The 19,400-nt window shown below is 44.5% G+C and overlaps 1 protein-coding gene across 1 annotated transcript in view; it reads left to right on the top strand.

Moving 5' to 3' along the window:
• Positions 1-2,094: 2,094 nt before the first annotated feature.
• cacna1ha (calcium channel, voltage-dependent, T type, alpha 1H subunit a) overlaps positions 2,095-19,400 on the top strand; it is a 90,951-nt gene continuing 73,645 nt past the window's right edge. The window contains exon 1 of the mRNA XM_061089776.1: positions 2,095-2,528. Coding sequence (XP_060945759.1) covers positions 2,095-2,528 — 434 coding nt within the window. The remainder of the gene's footprint in view (positions 2,529-19,400) is intronic.

Genomic DNA, 19,400 nt, shown 5'->3' with positions numbered 1-19,400 from the left:
ATGAAGACACCATAAATCTCCTCTGAGCATCTCTTTAATACCTTGTTTCTATAGCTACATAATATAACAGTGATAAAAAATGAAACAATGTCAATAATCCCCCTTTAAGGTGCAATGCCTTTATAATAACAATGATTCTAACAATCCAACATTTCTGTGCTGACTGTCGAACTGCACAAACTGATGTATTTTTCATAGCGTTTCCATTATCTGCCTCTGCCTGCATGGTGATGCATGAAACGCTGCGGTGCGTGCGCGCTCAACTTGGCTCTGCCGTGCGTGTGTGTGTGCGCGTGTGTGTGTCCCGCTGTGCTCTACGTCTCCATAGCCAGGCATCACGTCACGTGTCAGGGCTCCCGGGTCGTGGGCCAAGTTTTTTTTTGTGGTTCTCCTCCTCCTCCTCCTCCTCCTCCTCCTCCTCCTCCTCCTCCTCCTCCTCCTCCTCCTCCTCCTCCTCCTCCTCCTCCTCCTCCTCCTCCTCCTCCTCCTCCTCCTCCTCCTCCTCCTCCGGACTCAGATCATCCACGGAGCTCCGGCACAGCCACACGGCCCCGACCCTCCAGTGCGCATCTCCGCTCCACGCTGCGTAAAAGCCAACACCTCGGCGGAGAGGCACGGATGGATGGACGCGCGGCCGTGGAGGGACTGATGTTCCCCGTTCGATCCCACAAGAGCTGCGTTCTCTGACCACTTTTATTTTGTATTTTCAAAGGATTACCACGTTTGATCTGTGGCAAAAAGGCGCAAGAAGTGAGGAGGGGATTTTTTTTTTTTTTTGGAGGAGGGGAAGCTCCGGGTTGCTGAGGAAGGAAGGAAGGCTGGTGCGCGACAGAAACACGGGAAAACACGGATCATGCTTATGGGAACTTCCGATTCCGTCTCGATAAGGTATATGTCAGGAGAATAAAGTTGCTCCACAATGTCTGACACGTTTTTAGCATCCATGTGTTCACTTTTAAAACAAACAAGGAGAAATGCAGGTGATGGGCTATCCACTCCCTCTGGAGCTTTTCATTTCCTTTGTCACGCTTTGGAAATGCTTTCCAACATTATCCCGATCAGAGCAGGGTTCATGTTTTTCATTTGATCCTTCAGGAGCGCGCAGAACTGCCTCCAACCTCAGATGCGCTTTTATCTTCCAAACGACAGTAAACCCATTTGACCTAAAAAGCCCACAACAGAGACAAGTCAATCATCATTTCTTATGTTTAATTTATGTATTTCTTGTCATAATCATATTAATAATGATAAAAATTGGGATTATTGTGCCATGTATTGTGCTCTTCTTCTTCTCTTTTGCGCATTCCCTGCCCACAAATGCGTGGTGTGGGCTGAAGAAGCTCCAGTAGAGCAGACTAGTCCATCTGTTCCATCACATAGCAACAGGAAGAAGACAGAGGGAGACACAGTGATAAAACACTCACCATTCCCACTATGTCACTCTATGATTGTGCAGCGCTCCTCTGGGTTATTGTCATCACTTTACTCGATTCATTTTGTGTCTCTCTTTGGTGTAAAAGCAAACAATTGTGCGTCTGTGGAGCCGAGTGTATCACTGATAATGTGTTCACACAATGTCTCTCTGATGCTCCACAGGGACCCAGTGTTGTGCACGGTAATTTTATTTTCTATCAGAGGCAGAGGGCCGCTTTTGTTCTTTTTCTTTTAAGTGGAGAGAGAGAATAGAAAAAAGGGGGGGTGGGGGTAGACAATGTTTAGAAGTGACAAGGAGCTTTGTGAAATACATGCTCGTGAAACGCCTCGAGCGCTGCCAGGTTAGTAAGCAAATATTGGAAAATCTGTGTGGGGATTGATTGCAAGCAAGTAGTCCTGCCCCCCCGAGGGGATGGGAGGAGGAAACAGCCTGAGTGTTTATTTGGTTTTCCCACTGTGACTCGTCTCCAGTGGCTCTTCGCTGAGTTGATCGCCGTCCTCTTCTCTTTCTCTCCCCATTTCTCTGCGTCTCTGCAAATGTTCTTCTCCTCCGTTTACCTCCGTCTCTGCCGCTCTCATCACACTGCTGTCCTCCTCTCTCTCCCTCTAACCTCCCTCTCTCTGACCTCCCTTCAGAGTGGCTCTGCCTGATGCTCTATCATGACTGATGGCGAGGGGAGAGCGCGCTTTCAGTACGCCGAGTGCCAGGAGGGGCAGGAGGAGGTGCAGGAGGAGGTGAGGCTCTCCATACCGACGCCCTATGCCCGGGGTCAGGATGATGACCCTGGCGGAAGCAGTGATGAAGATGAGGAGGAGAAGGAGGAAATTGAGAGGAGAAGGGGCCGTAGGAGCAGCCGTGGTCAGGGAGGCGAATGGAGTCCTGAGGTTCAGGAGCGTGAGGAGCAGGAACCCGAGCTGGAGGTGGAAGTTGGACCGACACTGGGAGTTCGCATCAGGGCTCCTATCCGGGATCCAGACTGCGTCTCCGAGGAGGAGGAGCAGCAGCCGTACCCGGCCCTGGTGCCCGTGGCCTTCTTCTGCCTAAAGCAAACCACCAGGCCTCGGAACTGGTGTCTTCGAGTCGTCTGTAACCCATATCCTTTCACATACTGGAAATCTAACCCTGTCTGATACCTGTGGTAAGACCAAATGTGCCTCGAGTCCTGTACATGTGAGTACTGCTTCTCTTATCTGCTGATGGATGGCACGTGATTCGTTTGCTTTCAAGTCCAAACTGTACGTCCAACATGATGATGTCAGCAGCTGATGCTAATGGGTGGTAATGGTTTGAAAGCTTTGCATTAGCCATGTCAATTAAGCAACTCTGCTTGTTTCTAATGGTGGAACCGGACTGACACTGGGGTCACATGTCCTCAGACTCCCACTGTGTGGATTCATGAGATCAGGGGCTTTGCAACAGGTGTCTCTAAAGGAGGCAGTGGCGTGGTCTCCCGAGCTGAGTGGGGGGGCCTTGAGAACGGCAGATTACTTTAGTCCACGGCAATTTGAACATTGTGAGAACCTCCTTAGATTCTATATTCAGCTTTGTACAGGAAACTGCAGTGACGCCCTCTGACAAGGCATCCTGCCACCAGCCTTCTGCCAAAACACTCCTGATTTTAGAGGTTTGCCTGAAGACTAGAAGGATTAAATGTGTGTATGAAGGTTTGCACTTAAACTTAAACTTGTCTATTATTTATGTTTATGCACAGTTTGACCTTGTGTACAATTTCTTATATTAGAAGAGCCCTTTGGAGATTGTAATGATGAGGTTTATTATCGTGTGTTTCTTTTTGGGCCCGGAGCCCTGACAGTCCCCAAAGCGTGAGGCTGTTCATACAGAGACAAGAGGCCTGGCTCGTGTTGAGCTCCTCTTCAAATGATTAACAGTAGATACTGCTATTGATTTTCTGTCCTGCAGCACCTTGAGGTATGGATGATTTTAGATTTTAATCTTCGCTACGAGCTCGCTCTTTCTTTATGGCTGAGAGTATAATTTACAAAATCCAGTGAGATGGTCAATCGCTTGGTCAAAGGAAACCATGTTGGTGCATTTTGCGTAAAGAAGCTGTTTTAGCTGCAGATTTGACCACTTTGTTGTTTTTAGATGGTGTTTTTTTGGCCAAAGGACAAGGACCAGCACGTTTTAACTGGCTATGCAGGCCAATAAATATCTAAATGAATATAGTGGGTTCGCATTAATGCACCGTTTTTAGTGTTGAAGCAAAAGACAGAGTCTATTGGTAATTTCACTGTACTGCATCATGTTATTTCTTTGGCTACCTCTCTCTGCACAGATTTGTTTGACATTGTCTCTGGGCTGGGGTGACATGGTTGAGCAGTGGTTTGCTCAGCTGATAGCAAGAGGGTTCTTGGTTTGAATCCCAAGTTTGTGTGGATTTTGCATGTTCTATCTGTGTCTTTGTGGGCTTTGATGCCACAGAAAAGGACATGGAATGAGGTGCTTTCACAACGTATTAGCATTATATTGATATATATATTGAGCACTTATTTGATTGCTTTTGAAGAAGTTTTCTACATCACAAGATATGTTTAAAACAGTGACTAAGATACACACTGAGCCTCATTTTATATAGAATCAAGCCCATATTTCTGTCTACATATACCGATATAAATAAATCTGGTTAATGAAGCGGTCTTAGCCTCCTACAAATGCATCCATCAACTTTAAATCTCCATTCCCCAGGTCTGAAATGCAGGTTATTTGTCACATATTTGAAACTCAAGATAACCAGGATTCTGTTATCGAGTAAAACTTCCTACAAGGCCACGCACAACATTAAGGAACTAGTTTTCACGGTCTAAATATCAATGAGGACTTTATGTAAAGTTCTTGGAATGCTCCTCCAGCGCTCGAGGACACTCTCACCGTGTCCATCCTGCTGTGGTTTGACGAGGAGACGCTTGTGCAACTGGAGTCTTTGACACAAACGACCATGTCATCTGTTCCATCAAAGCACCTCCTCCAGCTCAGAGGTTTCTGTTTAATGCCGCTCACCACATTTCCAAATAGGACATTTCCCTCTGGGGGATTAATGTCACAGTGTTATATTTGTATACTCTGAAATCTTGGAACTTACGAGAAGAACGGAGGTATTTTTGGAAATTATACAAATGCACATCTTGTTGGCTGTTGGCTGTTGATTAACGATTAAAGCACAAAGTAGCAGGGAACCAGGCCAAGTTTGTTTCATCCCATTCTGCTGCTCACATACAATAACTGAACATGTGTTATACATGAATCGCTGTAGTTTTCACTCGATTTGTATTGTTCCAGTGAGATGAAAGCAAAGCTGAGGTTTTAACATGCACTCTCATATGCATGCAAAACAGGAGTAGATGAAAGTTAAAGGAATCCAGAGGCTTTCATTTGAAATAAGAGCAAATCAGAGCAAACAGATGAGAACCGGAGCGAGGAGCGAAAATTATCCACTTGTCTCCAGTCAGACGTACAGACTGAAACACAAAGGACATGTGGCTGTGCAGGCTGCTGTTGGACAGATGTTCATGTTGCATTACGTGATGTCTGCCGTGTTCTCAGTTCTGTAGCAGGGATGATAGAGGTTATGAGGCACATGTGCTCTTCACCTCGTTTGTGTCCTGATAGCATTTCTAATTTCTGAGTTCTCGTCTGGTGTCCAGGAGTTTGTACCGAGGGCAACACGGCTAATGAATGTGCCTCTCGCTGTTACTGGCTTAAGACTGGAACCAGGTGACGTCACAAGAGCTGATCTCACAGACTGGACAGCTCTGTGTGTGTCTGTGTGTGTGTGTGTCTGTGTCTGTGTGTGTGTGTCTGTGTGTGTGTGACCCACCGTGTAAGCAGCGCAGGGTTGGTGGTCCACGGTGGACTATGTAAATATTATTCCCAGTATAAATGCTCTGCCACTCAACCACACAAAGGCTTATACTCGCTGGTTAAACTGCTCACAGAGGTCAAGCAAACCAGTGATCAAACCTTTTTTTTCTATTTTGCAAATCCCTACCGGAATCAGGAACCGATCGAGCAGGTCACAACAACAGGATTCCCTCATCCATCATGTTTATCAGCTTCATCATCATCGATCAAATGAGGATGTTCATAAAAGTAAAATCCATTCCATTAGTCGAGCTGCAACTACAGCAAAGCAGTGAGTGACTAAAGTTGTTCGTTGATGAACCCGGAATGGCTTTTTATTGATTTTGCATTTTGAAACAAGATGCAAAACGAAAAAGCCTCAAACATGTTCATACTTTTTAAAACGAGGAAGTCTTTGTGCTTCTTTTTGTATTTGTGGGTCCATGTTGAGATGTAGGTGTGATAAGCTCCATGATTGTCAGATCCTGAATATCAGCCTCATTCAAGGCCGGAGACAACGTAGCTCATTGTCTCAGGTTTAATTTGTTCTGCTGTTTTATTTGTACATCTGGCTTTAAGATCATTTAACAAACCAGATGGACAACTGGAGTGTTTTTCAACTATATCCTGATCTTTATAATCTGACAGGATGACGGTAGCATAATACAAATATATAATATGTAACAGTTCTTCATTGATGTGCCAAAAAAACAACTTGACCAGTGTTATATATTTTGTCTACTTACATCATGAAAAAAATGGTCCAGTAGATAAATAATGCTGCATATTCAGTTTTGCTTGAATAGGCTGTTTCAGGTCTGATGCTGTGACACCATCACATGACAGAATGTTTATGAGTCTGTTGTTAGATGATGTGATGGAATAACAAGCTGATTCATGCTGATTAGATCAGATTCACGGGCCAGACGAGGTTAATCCAAACCGATGAGTGGATTCATCATGCTTTCTGTCTCCATTAGTCATCCTGCACTCAACACATGTAGAGCAATGCCCCTTGTCCTTTTCTAAGTAAGTTAATTAATGAATGAATGAAGCTTGATTGAGATGCACACACACACACTGACACACACACACACACACACACACACACACACACACACACACACACACACACACACACACACACACACACACACACACACACACACACGCACACACACACACGCACACACAGAACAGCAGGCAACCTGTTTTCTTCTGTTTTCTTGCTACTTTGAGGGATGGGAGTCATCAATTATTTCTTGTCAGATAATTAAGCAACTCTTATTTCAGCAGGGAAAAGATGATGAGAAACTTGAGTCAAAAACATAAATCAAGTATAAGTGATATCTGCAGGAATGTGAGACTGTGGCAGAACGATTTAATACTCCCTGACATGGGGTGGGACAAATACTCAAACGAGATCAAATCTCCGGCATGAAGAATCTCATTTAAATGTAGCCTGGGTAATTATTGACTTTAAGTTGATAAGACGCCTTGCGATTTGCAGAGGGGGGGGGGGATCTGTAACAACCTGCAGTGCAGCGGTGATTAAATGATCCCTAATCAGCTCCGTCTTCGTGGCAAATATAGTAAATTTGGCTACTTTCTCTCACTCGCACATCAACGTGATGTAAGAGAGTTTTATTCTCTCTGTGGTGTGTGTATGTGTGCAGCTCTAACTTCATATCTGTTGTGTGATTGACATAGAGAGGTGGCCTTGATGTCAGCAGGTTGTCATCTCTTCTCCTGACACTCTGACAGGCATCCCGAGGTGTGTGTGTATGTGTGTGTGTGTGTGTGTGTGTTTGTGAGGGTGTAAATGCACAAAGCTTCTGTGCATCTCTGCCAGACTCTGTGCTCATCTTGCTGTATTGATACTGAGCAGTTTTTGTGTGTGTGTGTGTGTGTGTGTGTGTCTGTGTGTGTGCGTGTGGTGACTCAATGGATTTGGCCTGTGCTCACGATAACAGCAGATTGTGGGTCATGAGCTGCGCATCACTGCAGATGCAGAGGGATCCTGTCTCTCTGACGTATGAGGCACTGGCACGCCCGGCACAATCCTCACAAAATGTGTTGTGATATGTGTGTGTCGCTCTCCGTGTTTGTGGTAAAGCACCACTTTCCAGGACTGTCTGCAACAGCTCAATCTCCACACTGCTGCAGAGACACACCACATTGACATGGACTCTCTTGCACAATTGAAAAAGAGCAGAATGCACACAGATATAGATTTACTTGCAATTCTCAAAAACTTCATGGCGAATACACATTCTATTTGTCCATTATCTATACCTCATGGCCTTAGAGAGACCCCCGGCCGAACCCAGATTCCAACCAAGAACATTCTTGCTCTGACACGACGATGCAAACTGCTGAACCACCTCAGATAAACATTGTTTCTGTAAAATATTTGTAGAGGAACTAAGCATAAATAGTCCCCCTGCCTCTGTGATACCCTTTATAGTCATAAACCGCTCTATGTTGGCAACAGTTCCCCAGACACACAGCAGCCATGGGATGAAACACACTTTTCAACAACATCCCTTCTAATGACCAGATTTATGCTACAAAAGGAGAAAAGAACCTAAAATATTCACCAAAACACTTGAAGTACATGTTTACTTTTCCAGAAAACATCCGCAATGCTTCATAAAATCAAAAGACTACATTTTTTTAATAAGACAAAGCAGAATATAGTGTACCGACTTCCAAAATCTATTCATATGGCATCACTTATGTAGGAAAAGGGGCAACTGGAACACGGCTTCAAAAAGTAAAAAGCGTCCACTGAATTATTTACTCAGACAGCTGCTTGATAATATTATTATTTCATCAGTTTTAGACTCTTGTGGCTTTTTGGGGTCTAGAACACATTCAACATTTTAAGAGGTTTGACTTTTTGTTTAATAAAAAGGAAAAGTGTGGACCAAGCTTGACGTGGATCTCTGTTGTTGATTAGAAATACATGATGTGGTCAAAGAGAAGTAAACTCTATTTTTGATAGGCCTCCAGGTGTTAAGTAAGGTTTTTGTCTGTGTGTGCGTGTGTGTGTGTGTGTGTGTGTGTGAGCCAGCCTTTCCTTGTGTGTGTTGTGGGATTATTTCCAGTACAGTAGGATCTTCATCCCCTGGCTCACTGTTCACAGAGCGCTTTGCAAAATGACCTGAAACTGTCCTGGGCTTCATGTGCATAAATTTGGGCTAAATGCACGCAGGAGTCAGGGCCAGGTCTAGGCAGGGGCAAGAGGGGGCCTGGCCCCCTCAAATAAATGTTGTGCCCCCTCAAACTAAATCCCAACTTATAATAATAATAATATAATAAAGCACAATGCCCCCTCAAGATTTGTGGCTGCCCCCTCATACATGCCTGTCTAGACCCGGCCCTGGCAGGAGTACATATGTTTATACTCAACTGTGCACACACACACACACACACAAACACACACACTCATGCTTTAGGCGGTTACCGTTCTCCTGCCCCAGGCGCTGAGCTCCTGACTACAAGAAACACTCCCGAGGAATGGAGTGTTTCAGATTTGGAGAGTTGGTGCTTCAGGCCGTATACGGTGGCTGGTGGTGGTGAAATGACGGATGCCACCAGGGATCTGAGCAGAAACACAATGGAGGAGTCTGGGTTACAGTTAGAAGATATTTTGTCCACTGCGGATTTCTGTCTGGATTCAATAAACAGGATACAGTGCGTTAATTATTAAGTGTTCCTCTCTCTCTGCAGTCTCATGAAAAAGAAGTTTAACTATTCCTTTTAAGGGAATGCTCAAAATGTCAGTGCAGCAGGAAATCACAGTGTGGTCGTCCACATGCTTCAGCAGCGAACCAGACGGTAGTTAATCAGAGCACACTGAAGTCCTGCTGAAGGTCAGAGGTCAATCTGAGTGAGGCTGCTGGTCAGAGACAGAAGGTCAACCTGTTAAGGAGTGGATCATTGAGTCCTCCTGCTGTCTGAAAACAACATCGTCCTGGGATTTATTTATTTCATTTTAGTTTCCCTCAACTTTTAAAGTGCAGGTCCTGCTGCACTGCAGTTCCCTGTCAGCGCTGAGCAGAGCTGCAGACGGACATGTGCCACCGCTGAGACGCCAGCTGCTGCCAGACGCTTCTGTTTCAACCTGCCACTGCCGATCTCCACCTGAATGATTAGTGTCCTGACACTGGTGGACGATCCCTAAAGAGCTGAAGGCCATTTCACATTATTGTACTGTGTGTGTAACAAATTGGTCTTAATACAATTTGAAAAGGAGGAGGAAGGAAATGATTTTATGTGTTTACCTCTATATGTCTAGATATACTTATAGGAGAAGGCACATCTCACTTCTGTCGCTCAGAGAGCTGTCAGTCAAGTTCCTCGCACACTGATATGTCCTCTTCTCTTGTGTAGGAGGGATTTTTGGCAGCTGTCGCCATGGCTACGCATCATGTTGATGACTTTTTTGAAGTGCACTCTGTGTTTGCACGGATCAACCCACCACCCATACGCATCAGAAAACGAATAATGACGGAGAGACGACTGCGTGTGAGTGAACGAGTGCAGCAGGCGTGTTGGTGTCAGGCGAAGCTGGAACGAGCGTGGAAAGAGGGAGAGAGATTAGTGGAAGGATTGAGAGAATAAAAAAATTAATGAAATTGAGGAAGCAAATGAAGTCTGGGATTGAAAGCAGACCGGGGGGGTCAGAGAGAGAGAGGGAGAGAGGACAGGAAGCTGAAAGTTGAGGCAAGAACACGGAAAGGAGAACAGGGTGTAAACAGGATAAAGAGAAAAGGATCAGGACGGAGAGAGGGAGGTGACTACGGCCGTGATAGACGAGCAGGAGAAGTGAGAAAGGACAGAAATTGGTGATTTGAATCCAATCTTTTTTCTTTAACACGCTGCTCACGGCCAATCAGGATTGTGAGTGACGAGTGCAAACCTCTCGTCTCTCTCTCTCTCTCTCTCTCTCTCTCTCTCTCTCTCTCTCTCTCTCACTCTCTCAGCCTGCACCCCCCCCCCTCTCCCCCATGTTTCTCTCCCCAAAAAGCTGAAGCTGAATAACGTGTGCTCCTCCTTTGTTTCTCCTCCTTTCACGTCTCGTCCCTTGTATCTTTTACTTGCTGCTTAAACCTATATGAGCTCTGGCGTTTTTTTTTCTTTTGCTTTATCGGAGGACAGGATCAATTATGCAGTTTTTTACATTTTTACATTTGCAAACGCAGACTTTTTTTGTTTGATAATGAGATCACTTCCTGAAATGAATTGTCAGGGTGGTTCATTCTGTCGCATCATTAGTCTTAGTGTCTCAGCATCAAATCAAATCAAATCAAAGGACTCATTGACAAGGACTCACTCCCAGGATGTACTGATTTATTGGCATGATTTGTGTGTGTGTGTGTGTGTGTGTGTGTGTGTGTGTTTAATTTGGGGGAATGAAGTTCAGTAACACTGGACTTGGTCATAAAATAGACAGCTACGTAGTGCGTCTCCATCAACACACTCTCACACACACACTTTCACACACATTCAAACACTCACACACAAACACACATTCACACATACACACACACACACACCTCTTAGGAAGACGTGAGAAATAGCCAAAGGCGATAATGTATTTCTTTTTGCGGAGGAGGTGCTGTGAAGGAGAGGTCAGCACGGTGCTCCCCAGGGAACAGGCATCGTGCCGGGGTTGGGATTGTCAGCTGACCCCTCGATGGCGGCTGGAGCTCCTTCTCTTCATCTCGCCGCTGTCAACCGGATGCTTAGTATTCATTTATGTTTTTAGGTCATATTGTCTTGTTGCGTTTGCTGCTCCTAATGAGTTTTTTTTGTGTGTTGTGTGTGTGTGTGTGTGTGCAGTGCTTGTGTGTGTCTGTGGGCTCCTGCTGCGCTGAGCCGTTTCCCCACAGTTGAGCTCCACATGAATAACACAGCAGCCGTCGCCTTGCCGCTGATCACATTACTGTCTGAAAGATGATTGGAATGACAGAATCACACACAGAGCACGACAAGCAGAGGCCATTTGTAAAGTCCTACTTTAAATGGACAGCTTTTCATTTCACACAGCAATGTTTTGGAGGCAACCAAAATTGATTGCAGCATAAAAAAAACAGGAACACAATGTTCAGGGTATTCACAGACGCATATTTCCTCCGTATTACCGACTCTGAAGACCGGAGCGGCTTCTAAACGAGGGGCTGTGTACGTTAGGATGGATGCACATCTGTGTGTGTGTGTGTAATGGTATGAAAGAGTGATGCAGAGATGGATGAATAAATAAAAGATAAAGCAAACCCATCAGAATCCAGCACTGGGTTGTCATGGCAATGCAGACAGCGCAGTGTGTGTGTATGTGTGAGTGAGAAAGTGAGGTAGAAAATCATATTCACTGCAATATTTTCTAAATGCATATGTAACTTCCTGCTTTAATACAGACACAGAACGGCCGTGTACTGTGAATACACGAGAGAAAAGAAACAGATGTAGAATAACAGATCAGTGGGACCGGGTTATTATTTGCAAGTCTTTCTTCATCTTTACATTTTCGTGTTCTCAATGTTTCATGTTTTGTTTTTGCAATTGAATGCAATGATTAAACAGGACCTTCTTTGTTTTAAGGCGGCCTCCAGTTCGAAATGTGCTGCTACAAATTCTCTGCCGATCTGTGCGTGTGCTTGTGTGTATAAGTGTAACAAATGCATTAACAGCACTAGTTTGCAAAGGATAGAGCCTGATACTTAACTGCACATCCTCAGAGACCTGAAAACTGCAGCCTCTTCTCTCTGGTTCTCTTCCTTTCTGCTCTGCAGCACGTGGCTCTGCTTTGTCCACAAATTGGGCCTGTATGCACAGGAGAGTGTGTGTGTGTGTTTGTGTGTGTGTGAGAGAGAGAGAGAGAGACATAGAGAGTTAGAGAGAGAGAGAGAAAGGTAGGCAGTGTGCATAGATAAGTGTTGTGTGAAAAGTCTTACAGCAACCTAGTTTTAATGTCAAGTGGTGATTGAAGGTTGACGTGAAAGAAAGTGCCCGGTGAATCCAGAGTGCATGTTGTGTGTTGCAATTTGTGCGTGTGTGTGTGTGTGTGTGTGTGTGTGCGTGTGAGAGCGAGTAGAGAGAGCGAGACTGGGTGAGAGAAGAAGAAAGAGACGTCTAGGACGGTGGGATTCGCTCTCAGAAAAGAAGCTTCTACTAGAAACTACCTGGTTACTAGGCAACAAGATAGCAGTGCTGCACATTGGAGCAATGGGGATAGGGGATGTCAAACTACTGTGTGAGTGTGTGTGCTTGTGTGTGCGTTCATGCCTGAGTGCTGAGTCAATAACTATATTATTTATGAGTAATTTATAGAAAGAGTGTGTTTTGGGAAATAGCACAGGAGGTGGAGGTGTGTGTGTGTGTGTGTGTGTGTGTGTGTGTGTGTGTGTGTGTCTGTCACATCCCAACAGAGGGGTCGTTGAAGAGGTCCAGAGGTTCTGACCCGGAGGGGGAGGGGGGCACGTTGAAGAAGTGGCCGTGGCAGATGAAGGTTGAGCGCAGCAGCACATGAGCGCTGATGCACCGAGGCAATAGGCAGAGGAAGTCGACCCAGCCTTCGTGCTCAAGCGCTGGTCATATCAGATTTGTTTTGGGTGATTTAATGCACCGGAACGTGACCGACACCATATTGAACCGACACTGAACCGACAGCGGAGTCGCAACAGAGACGGGCTGAGTAAGAGGAGATGTCACAGCTGGTTCCTCCGTCGACAGAATTGAGGCGTCTCACCAAAAACAAGTAGAGATTTCTGTGGAATCATTGAAATGATTTAAGTTGAGATGCGAGATGCACACATAGAGGAAAAGTCTTTTCACGGGAGGAGTCTGAATTGGCAGCGTGAACAGACTGACATCATTTCTGACAGCAGACAGAGTGCGTGAGGGCAGGATATTAAAATGTAACAATTTATAATATTTTCCCCAGTCCTGGCTTCAGTCGGGTAATTACAGCTCTTTACCACCAGGTTCAGAGTTCTCCACAGTGGCATGAATATTAATCAGCCAAGTGCAGGTCTAAAGATTCATTGTACATATGATTATTTTTTTTAGATTGTTTTGCTCAACACTGTTTGTCTTAATGTGGCCTCGACTCGGGTGGTGAAGTTGAGGAATGGAGCAGGAAGTTGGGACGTCTCATGGAGGCTTCTGATTGGACGGTATCCAGAGTTGAGGTGGATGGCAGGAGAGAGAGAGATAGAGACTTAAAACTATGACAGCTTACAGGTGATTGGCTCAAGGCAAGCGTGTCAGGTTGTGATTGGATGAACAGAGACAATGAGCTGGTGTGAAAGGCAGAAAAGTCTTGAAACATTGAGTCAGACAAATATAATGTTAACGAATGTGCGGGATGATATGATTGAATCAAAAATCATATTAGAACCACTAGGTGACACGTGTGTTTGCAGTTGGAACAGTTCATTCACTCTCAGTGGTGCGAGAGCAACATCTGTTGTGAACTAGACGCCTCCACGTCAGTGTAATCAAACCAAAAGCCAATGAGCTGTCTTCCCCTGTAAATTATCTATTGTTCTCTGGTAGGATCGAACTTATCACTGTTTGTCTGAACTAATAAAGGTTACACACATTCACACACACACACACGCAGGCACCGGGTCAATGGAGATGCATTCATCTTCTTCAGACAGACGGAGACAACATTAATTGTTTCTCGGAAGGAAGGAAGCATCATTCAAAACATTTCTTATTTGCTGTGTGTGTGTGTGTGTGTGTGTGTGTGTGTGTGTGTGTGTGTGTGTGTGTCTGTGTGTGTGTGTGTCTGTGTGTGTGTGGTGGGTGGGGACTGCCGTTTAATGTCCATTAGGCTTCAATGAAGGAACGTTTCTCTCGCTGCCCCCTTGTCTGCCTTCTAATGGAACACTGATACAACAGCTCAAACACACATGGAAGCTGCATCACACACACAGAAACACACACACACACACAAACACACACACACACACACACACACTTCTTTGTGCGAGATGAAAGGGCATTGTGAAGCAGCTGACCCAGCTGAGGTGCAGCAGGCCTGATGTGTGTTAAACAGATTTTAGCTGAAGAGGCTATTTAATGGTTCTGTTATGTACTTGTCTGGAGAGGAGGGAGCCACACGACACAGAGCAACACACAACACAGCACGACAACAATCGGCCCGCTCCTCACAATGCTACACACATTTAAATACAGCTACAACAAAAGAATTGATGTTTCCTCATACGTACGATTTACTGTAGATACAAATGTAAATGTCAAACTCCTAATTGTATGATTCTATCCTGGCTTGGTTTACCCTCTGCTTCATCTGTGAAGGATTTACTTTCCAATTCATTTACATACAGATTCACTGCAGAATAGGCTTCCTACTAGAATAATGGTGGAAAATATGGCCCACACATTAAACATGGTGCCTAAATGAAATTCTGTGAAGAAGTATCAAAGTCCGATAGGATTCTTGGCGAAACATCACTTAAACGCAACACACTCCAAATCTGCTTTGCATTTGTTCCCCGATGATCTAAAAATACCTGCGAGGAGGTGAATTCTTATCTGCATCTGCCCCGTGTTAAAGACAGGGGAGTGCACGGACCCACTTTTGTATTCACAGCTGCCGCTCGGCCCTGTGATGAATGTGCAGGTCAGAGGTTGCCGACACAAATCTCTGAACCAGCATCAGCTATAAAAACACAGTTTGCAGCGTATAGGAGATGAAGCGGCTCCGTGAAGACCTGCCAGCCTCTGTGACGACTTGGATTTGTGTATCCAGAGAGTGACTCACCCCTCAGACTATTTATCCATCCATTCCTTGGCTCGCTCCTTCCTTTCACTCATTAAAAGTTGGTGGTCATTAGGCAGGATGCCACCAGCAGCGCTACAGCTGTAGAGCTGTCGGAGCTGAGAGGATGACTGGAGGAATAATGGAGGAGATGTGTCTGACATCCAGGAGGTTCTTTGCGGGGTTTCTTTTTCCGTCCCAGAGTACAAACTGTCACGTTGTTAAATGGAACGTAGAAACACTAGACGTCCACTGGTTAATGTCTACGACTCGCAGACAGCTGACGCCGTCATCTGTTTCCTGTCAGACATTTAGAGGCAAGCTGGACGGACTGAAACGTCAACAAACGCGCTCAGTTAGTTTGACCTGCGATTAACCCAGGAAGGAGAATGATTTACTTAAAAGATGCATTTAAAATCCTCCCAGTCTCTCCTTTACAGTCTGATGGTATATGTGCATGTGGTTGTTGTAATGCAGCAGGAGGGCAGTGGTCGTGAGCTTGTGTGGTAGTCGGCATTTTTGTCTCCATGTGTGTCCCTGTATGTCTCCATGTGTTTAAACTTGTGTCCAATAGCACTCTGTTAGGACCTCCAGTTGTGTGTGTGTGTGTGTGTGTGTGTGTGTGTGTGTGTGTGTGTGTGTTTGAATGCCACAGTGCACTGCAGGCAGAGGAGTGCGAACATGAGTGTGTGTGACAGACCTCCCACGCACTGAGCTCTGATCTGGTTTGTTCCAGTTGGCGGCCTTGTGTCGGCAGGGCGACGGACGCTGGACGGGCCCGAGACCTCGCCGAGCTGCGGGCGCCGGCGCTAACGAGATGACGCACTAACGAACAGATCAGAGGGGGGCGAGCTGAGCGACGGCGTGTGCTCGTGAGGCAATTTGTCAGAGAGAGGAGGTCTAACAGGAGGGTCATCTGTCAGCCCGGCTCAGGACGGTGAAGCTGGAGTCCATGTTGGACTGTTGTCCTCCGCTAAATCAGCTGCTGCTGAGAGAAAGATCTCTGAAAGCCCAACCTTCAACTAAAAAGTCAACAAAATGGAAACCAGGCATAATAGCTAATTTTTAGTATCCTGAAACACACACAGACACACACAGATCTCCTAGAAAGCACCTAATGACCTCGCTCGGCAGTGAAACCAATTAAGAGAAAATAAGTCTTTGTAGCCCAGGAGATAATTGGAGCAGGACCATGTCCAAAATATCAAAAGACCAAGTTTTTCATACTCCATTGATCAGTCAAAGAAAGTTTTGTCTGTTTGCCTCCAGCAACAGATCAGCAGCCTCGCAGCTGATGGAGAGTCTGTCTGTTGTTAAATGAGAGTAAACAACAGACCAGTGAAGCCTTTTCACTCATGTAATGAAATCTCCAGATAAAACCAGACTTCATGACTGAACAGGGCCATTTTGATTTGTGTTACACAAACATCAGCAGCAGCCTCACAGGCGGAACCTGAAGTTTCCTTGTCACTAGCCCTGGGATGTTATAGATTTATTTTCATCTTTGCACCTTTCAGGCCCTCAGAGCTCAGAGGAAATAAACTGTGTGCGGGTATTAAGTGGAAGTTTTATTATCCTCCATAAGGATATTAAGTTATGACATTAATTAAAAAAAGATATTACAGGTTTTTTAATGATTCTGTTGACACCACTTTTTTATTGTGTTCTTTAAAGCATATACATAAAAATCAACCGGTTCATGTTTATCTTGCTTTATGACGATTTTTGAGTGATACAGTGATGGAAGATAAAAAAATTGATTGTATAATAATCATTCAGGCCTAATCAACAGGAAGTGCATCCTACAGCTTTAATAAACCACATGAGGTAAAAACCAGGCGACTCAACAAAGCTCACCCGACCTGTTCCAGATTTTACTAAGTTTCTTTTCACTGATGCGTTCTGGATCCATTTCTTGGTTTGCAAAATACTGAGATCCATTTCACCCAGATGTAAATCTCTTAACTGGGCCCTCAGCTCCGCTCCTTATGTCTAATTAGCAAATTAAAACAAAGAGAACATTGAGGTTTCGGGCCGTTCATGTTTTTCTCGTCTCCTCTGACCATCGAACTTCTGCTGATTAAAATCTTGATCGCAGCAGATGATATTAGCCGCTGCTTATAAAAGTTAATTCGGTAAATTAGGGGTTTTATCCAGTTAATATGCTCCCAGTTGTACTGGGCCAAGACTCTTTTTGATTAAAAAATACATGACTCTGTATCATCATGGTACAACCCAGAATGAACAAGTCTTTATAGTTGTACATTTTACATTAATTACATTAATAATAATACTTTTTACTTATATTTATCATAAAGTTTGTGATTACACCATTAAATATCAGACCTCAAGTACATTTGATAACAATACAATTTTAATATACATATATAAATATAAATATCTGACCATACATTGGTATCAGAATGGTTTTAATCTCCTGAACCCTCCCTACTGATTCACTTACATGGAGCGGAAGCTATAGATATAATTTTCTTCATTAGACTTTATTAGATTTCTCTCTCTCTTACTAGATTTATTATTTGTTGCACATGTTTGTCAAGATATTAATGTGCCAGCATCAGTGCTAATCTTCCCAGTATATACAAATCTGATATTCATATACCGTTGCCTAAAAAAAGAACAACCAATAAAAGGCGGTGTCATAAACAGCTGAATATGTCTGGTATCCAGGAAGCACCAAGCTCCTGTATGTGTGTGTTTTTTTTTCTCCTGAGTGAGCAGAACATGTTTGTGCGACCTTGCATATTATTTCCTAATTTGGTATCTGACATGCTGAGCTATGCTGTGTGTGTCTGTGTGTGTGTGGGAGACAGTCTGCTGTGTGTATATGCTTACAAGCATTTCAGGTTTTTTCCCTGAAAGATGACTGTCAGGTGAAGTGGATCCTGTGGATGTGTGTGTGTGTGTGTGTGTGTGTGTGTGTGTGTGTGTGTGTGTGTGTGTGTGTGTGTGTGTGTGTGTGTGTGTGTGTGTGTGTGTGTGTGTGTGCTGACACGTTGGAGAGGGATGTTGTGGAGAAAAATGTGAAACAACATTCAAGCACGAAGCTGCTTGACAGTGGGAGAGAGATCGACGAAGAGGAGAAGAAAACACATTTGCACTATGTGGATTTCACTCTAAAAACAAAGGACTGCAGATAAATAACTTTAGTGTGGAAGTGGAAAATGAACCCCCCCACTCCCCACCTGAAAATCGTGTCTGCCTCTGTTCAAGCGTTTGATACTAACCCATTGGGATGGATGAAGCCGTGGGAGGAAGGACGTGGCATTAACAGCTCAGCGTAGAGAGCTGCTAATTTTACACTCACCCTGTCCCATCGAGCTTCATGTCTGTACGCGTTTGAAGTGCCCACTCATCTGAAGAGGGAACTGTCCTCCCAGGGCCGGGACTGGAGGGACGTACAGTAGAAGGACGGACAGAGGTGCACACAGAGACAGATAGTGTTTTTATATCATGGAGAATGTGCTCAGAGTCCATGGAAACAGTCTTTTCCACTGATGCTGTGCTAATACAGTGAAGTATACAATGCTTGGTGTGATACTGGCTTAGTCTCGGTCACAATTATCTCTGTTAACACTGTTGAGGTGAAGGTTAATGTGTCCATATCAACCTCCCTGGGAGTCAAGCTAATGTGTTTTTAACTCGGCTCAGATTGACGAGGACTGTATTTGTGCTTGAGGACATTGTGCTCATCAAAGCGTGTTAAGAAAGTGCACTGTTAGATGGTCTGTCTTTAAAAAGGATGAGTAGAGTGATCCTCTTGCTTTGGATCTAGCAACCTCATCATATTTTTACTTATCCATATCAGAGACTGTATATAAAGATCGACAACACATTACATTACATTTACATTGACAACATATCTGCCACTTCCTCCCACTATCCAGAAATGAAGCCAATTATCCCTGATGTGAAGCCCCAGTAGACGAGGCCGCGGCGCTCGACCGATCTGCCTCGGCTGTCACTCCAAATGCTTCACTCGATTTTTCTAGCATCAAATTAGCAATTAAAACAAAACCTTTTGAACAAATTAGCCTTTAGGTAAACATCAGTGTGATAAGAATTATCTAACATAGCTGAATAGATCTTTGAGAAAGATTTATTTGACGTGTATTTTGACTTTTTAATTTGGTCCATGCTTGTCCCATAGATTTTGCGAGCCACCATGTCGTCCATCTTTATAATCAGGCTATTCTCAGGTTTACTTTGCATTGATGTTTTTCTCACAGGGTCATCAGCAGCTCTAGACTCCATCCTGAGGCCAAACAGGTTAAAAAGAAGCCACCT

This window comes from Limanda limanda, chromosome 17 (assembly GCF_963576545.1).
Source record: "Limanda limanda chromosome 17, fLimLim1.1, whole genome shotgun sequence".
Taxonomy (NCBI): domain Eukaryota; kingdom Metazoa; phylum Chordata; class Actinopteri; order Pleuronectiformes; family Pleuronectidae; genus Limanda; species Limanda limanda.
Note: the sequence above shows the minus strand (reverse complement) of the source record. Positions and strands in the feature narration are given on the sequence as shown.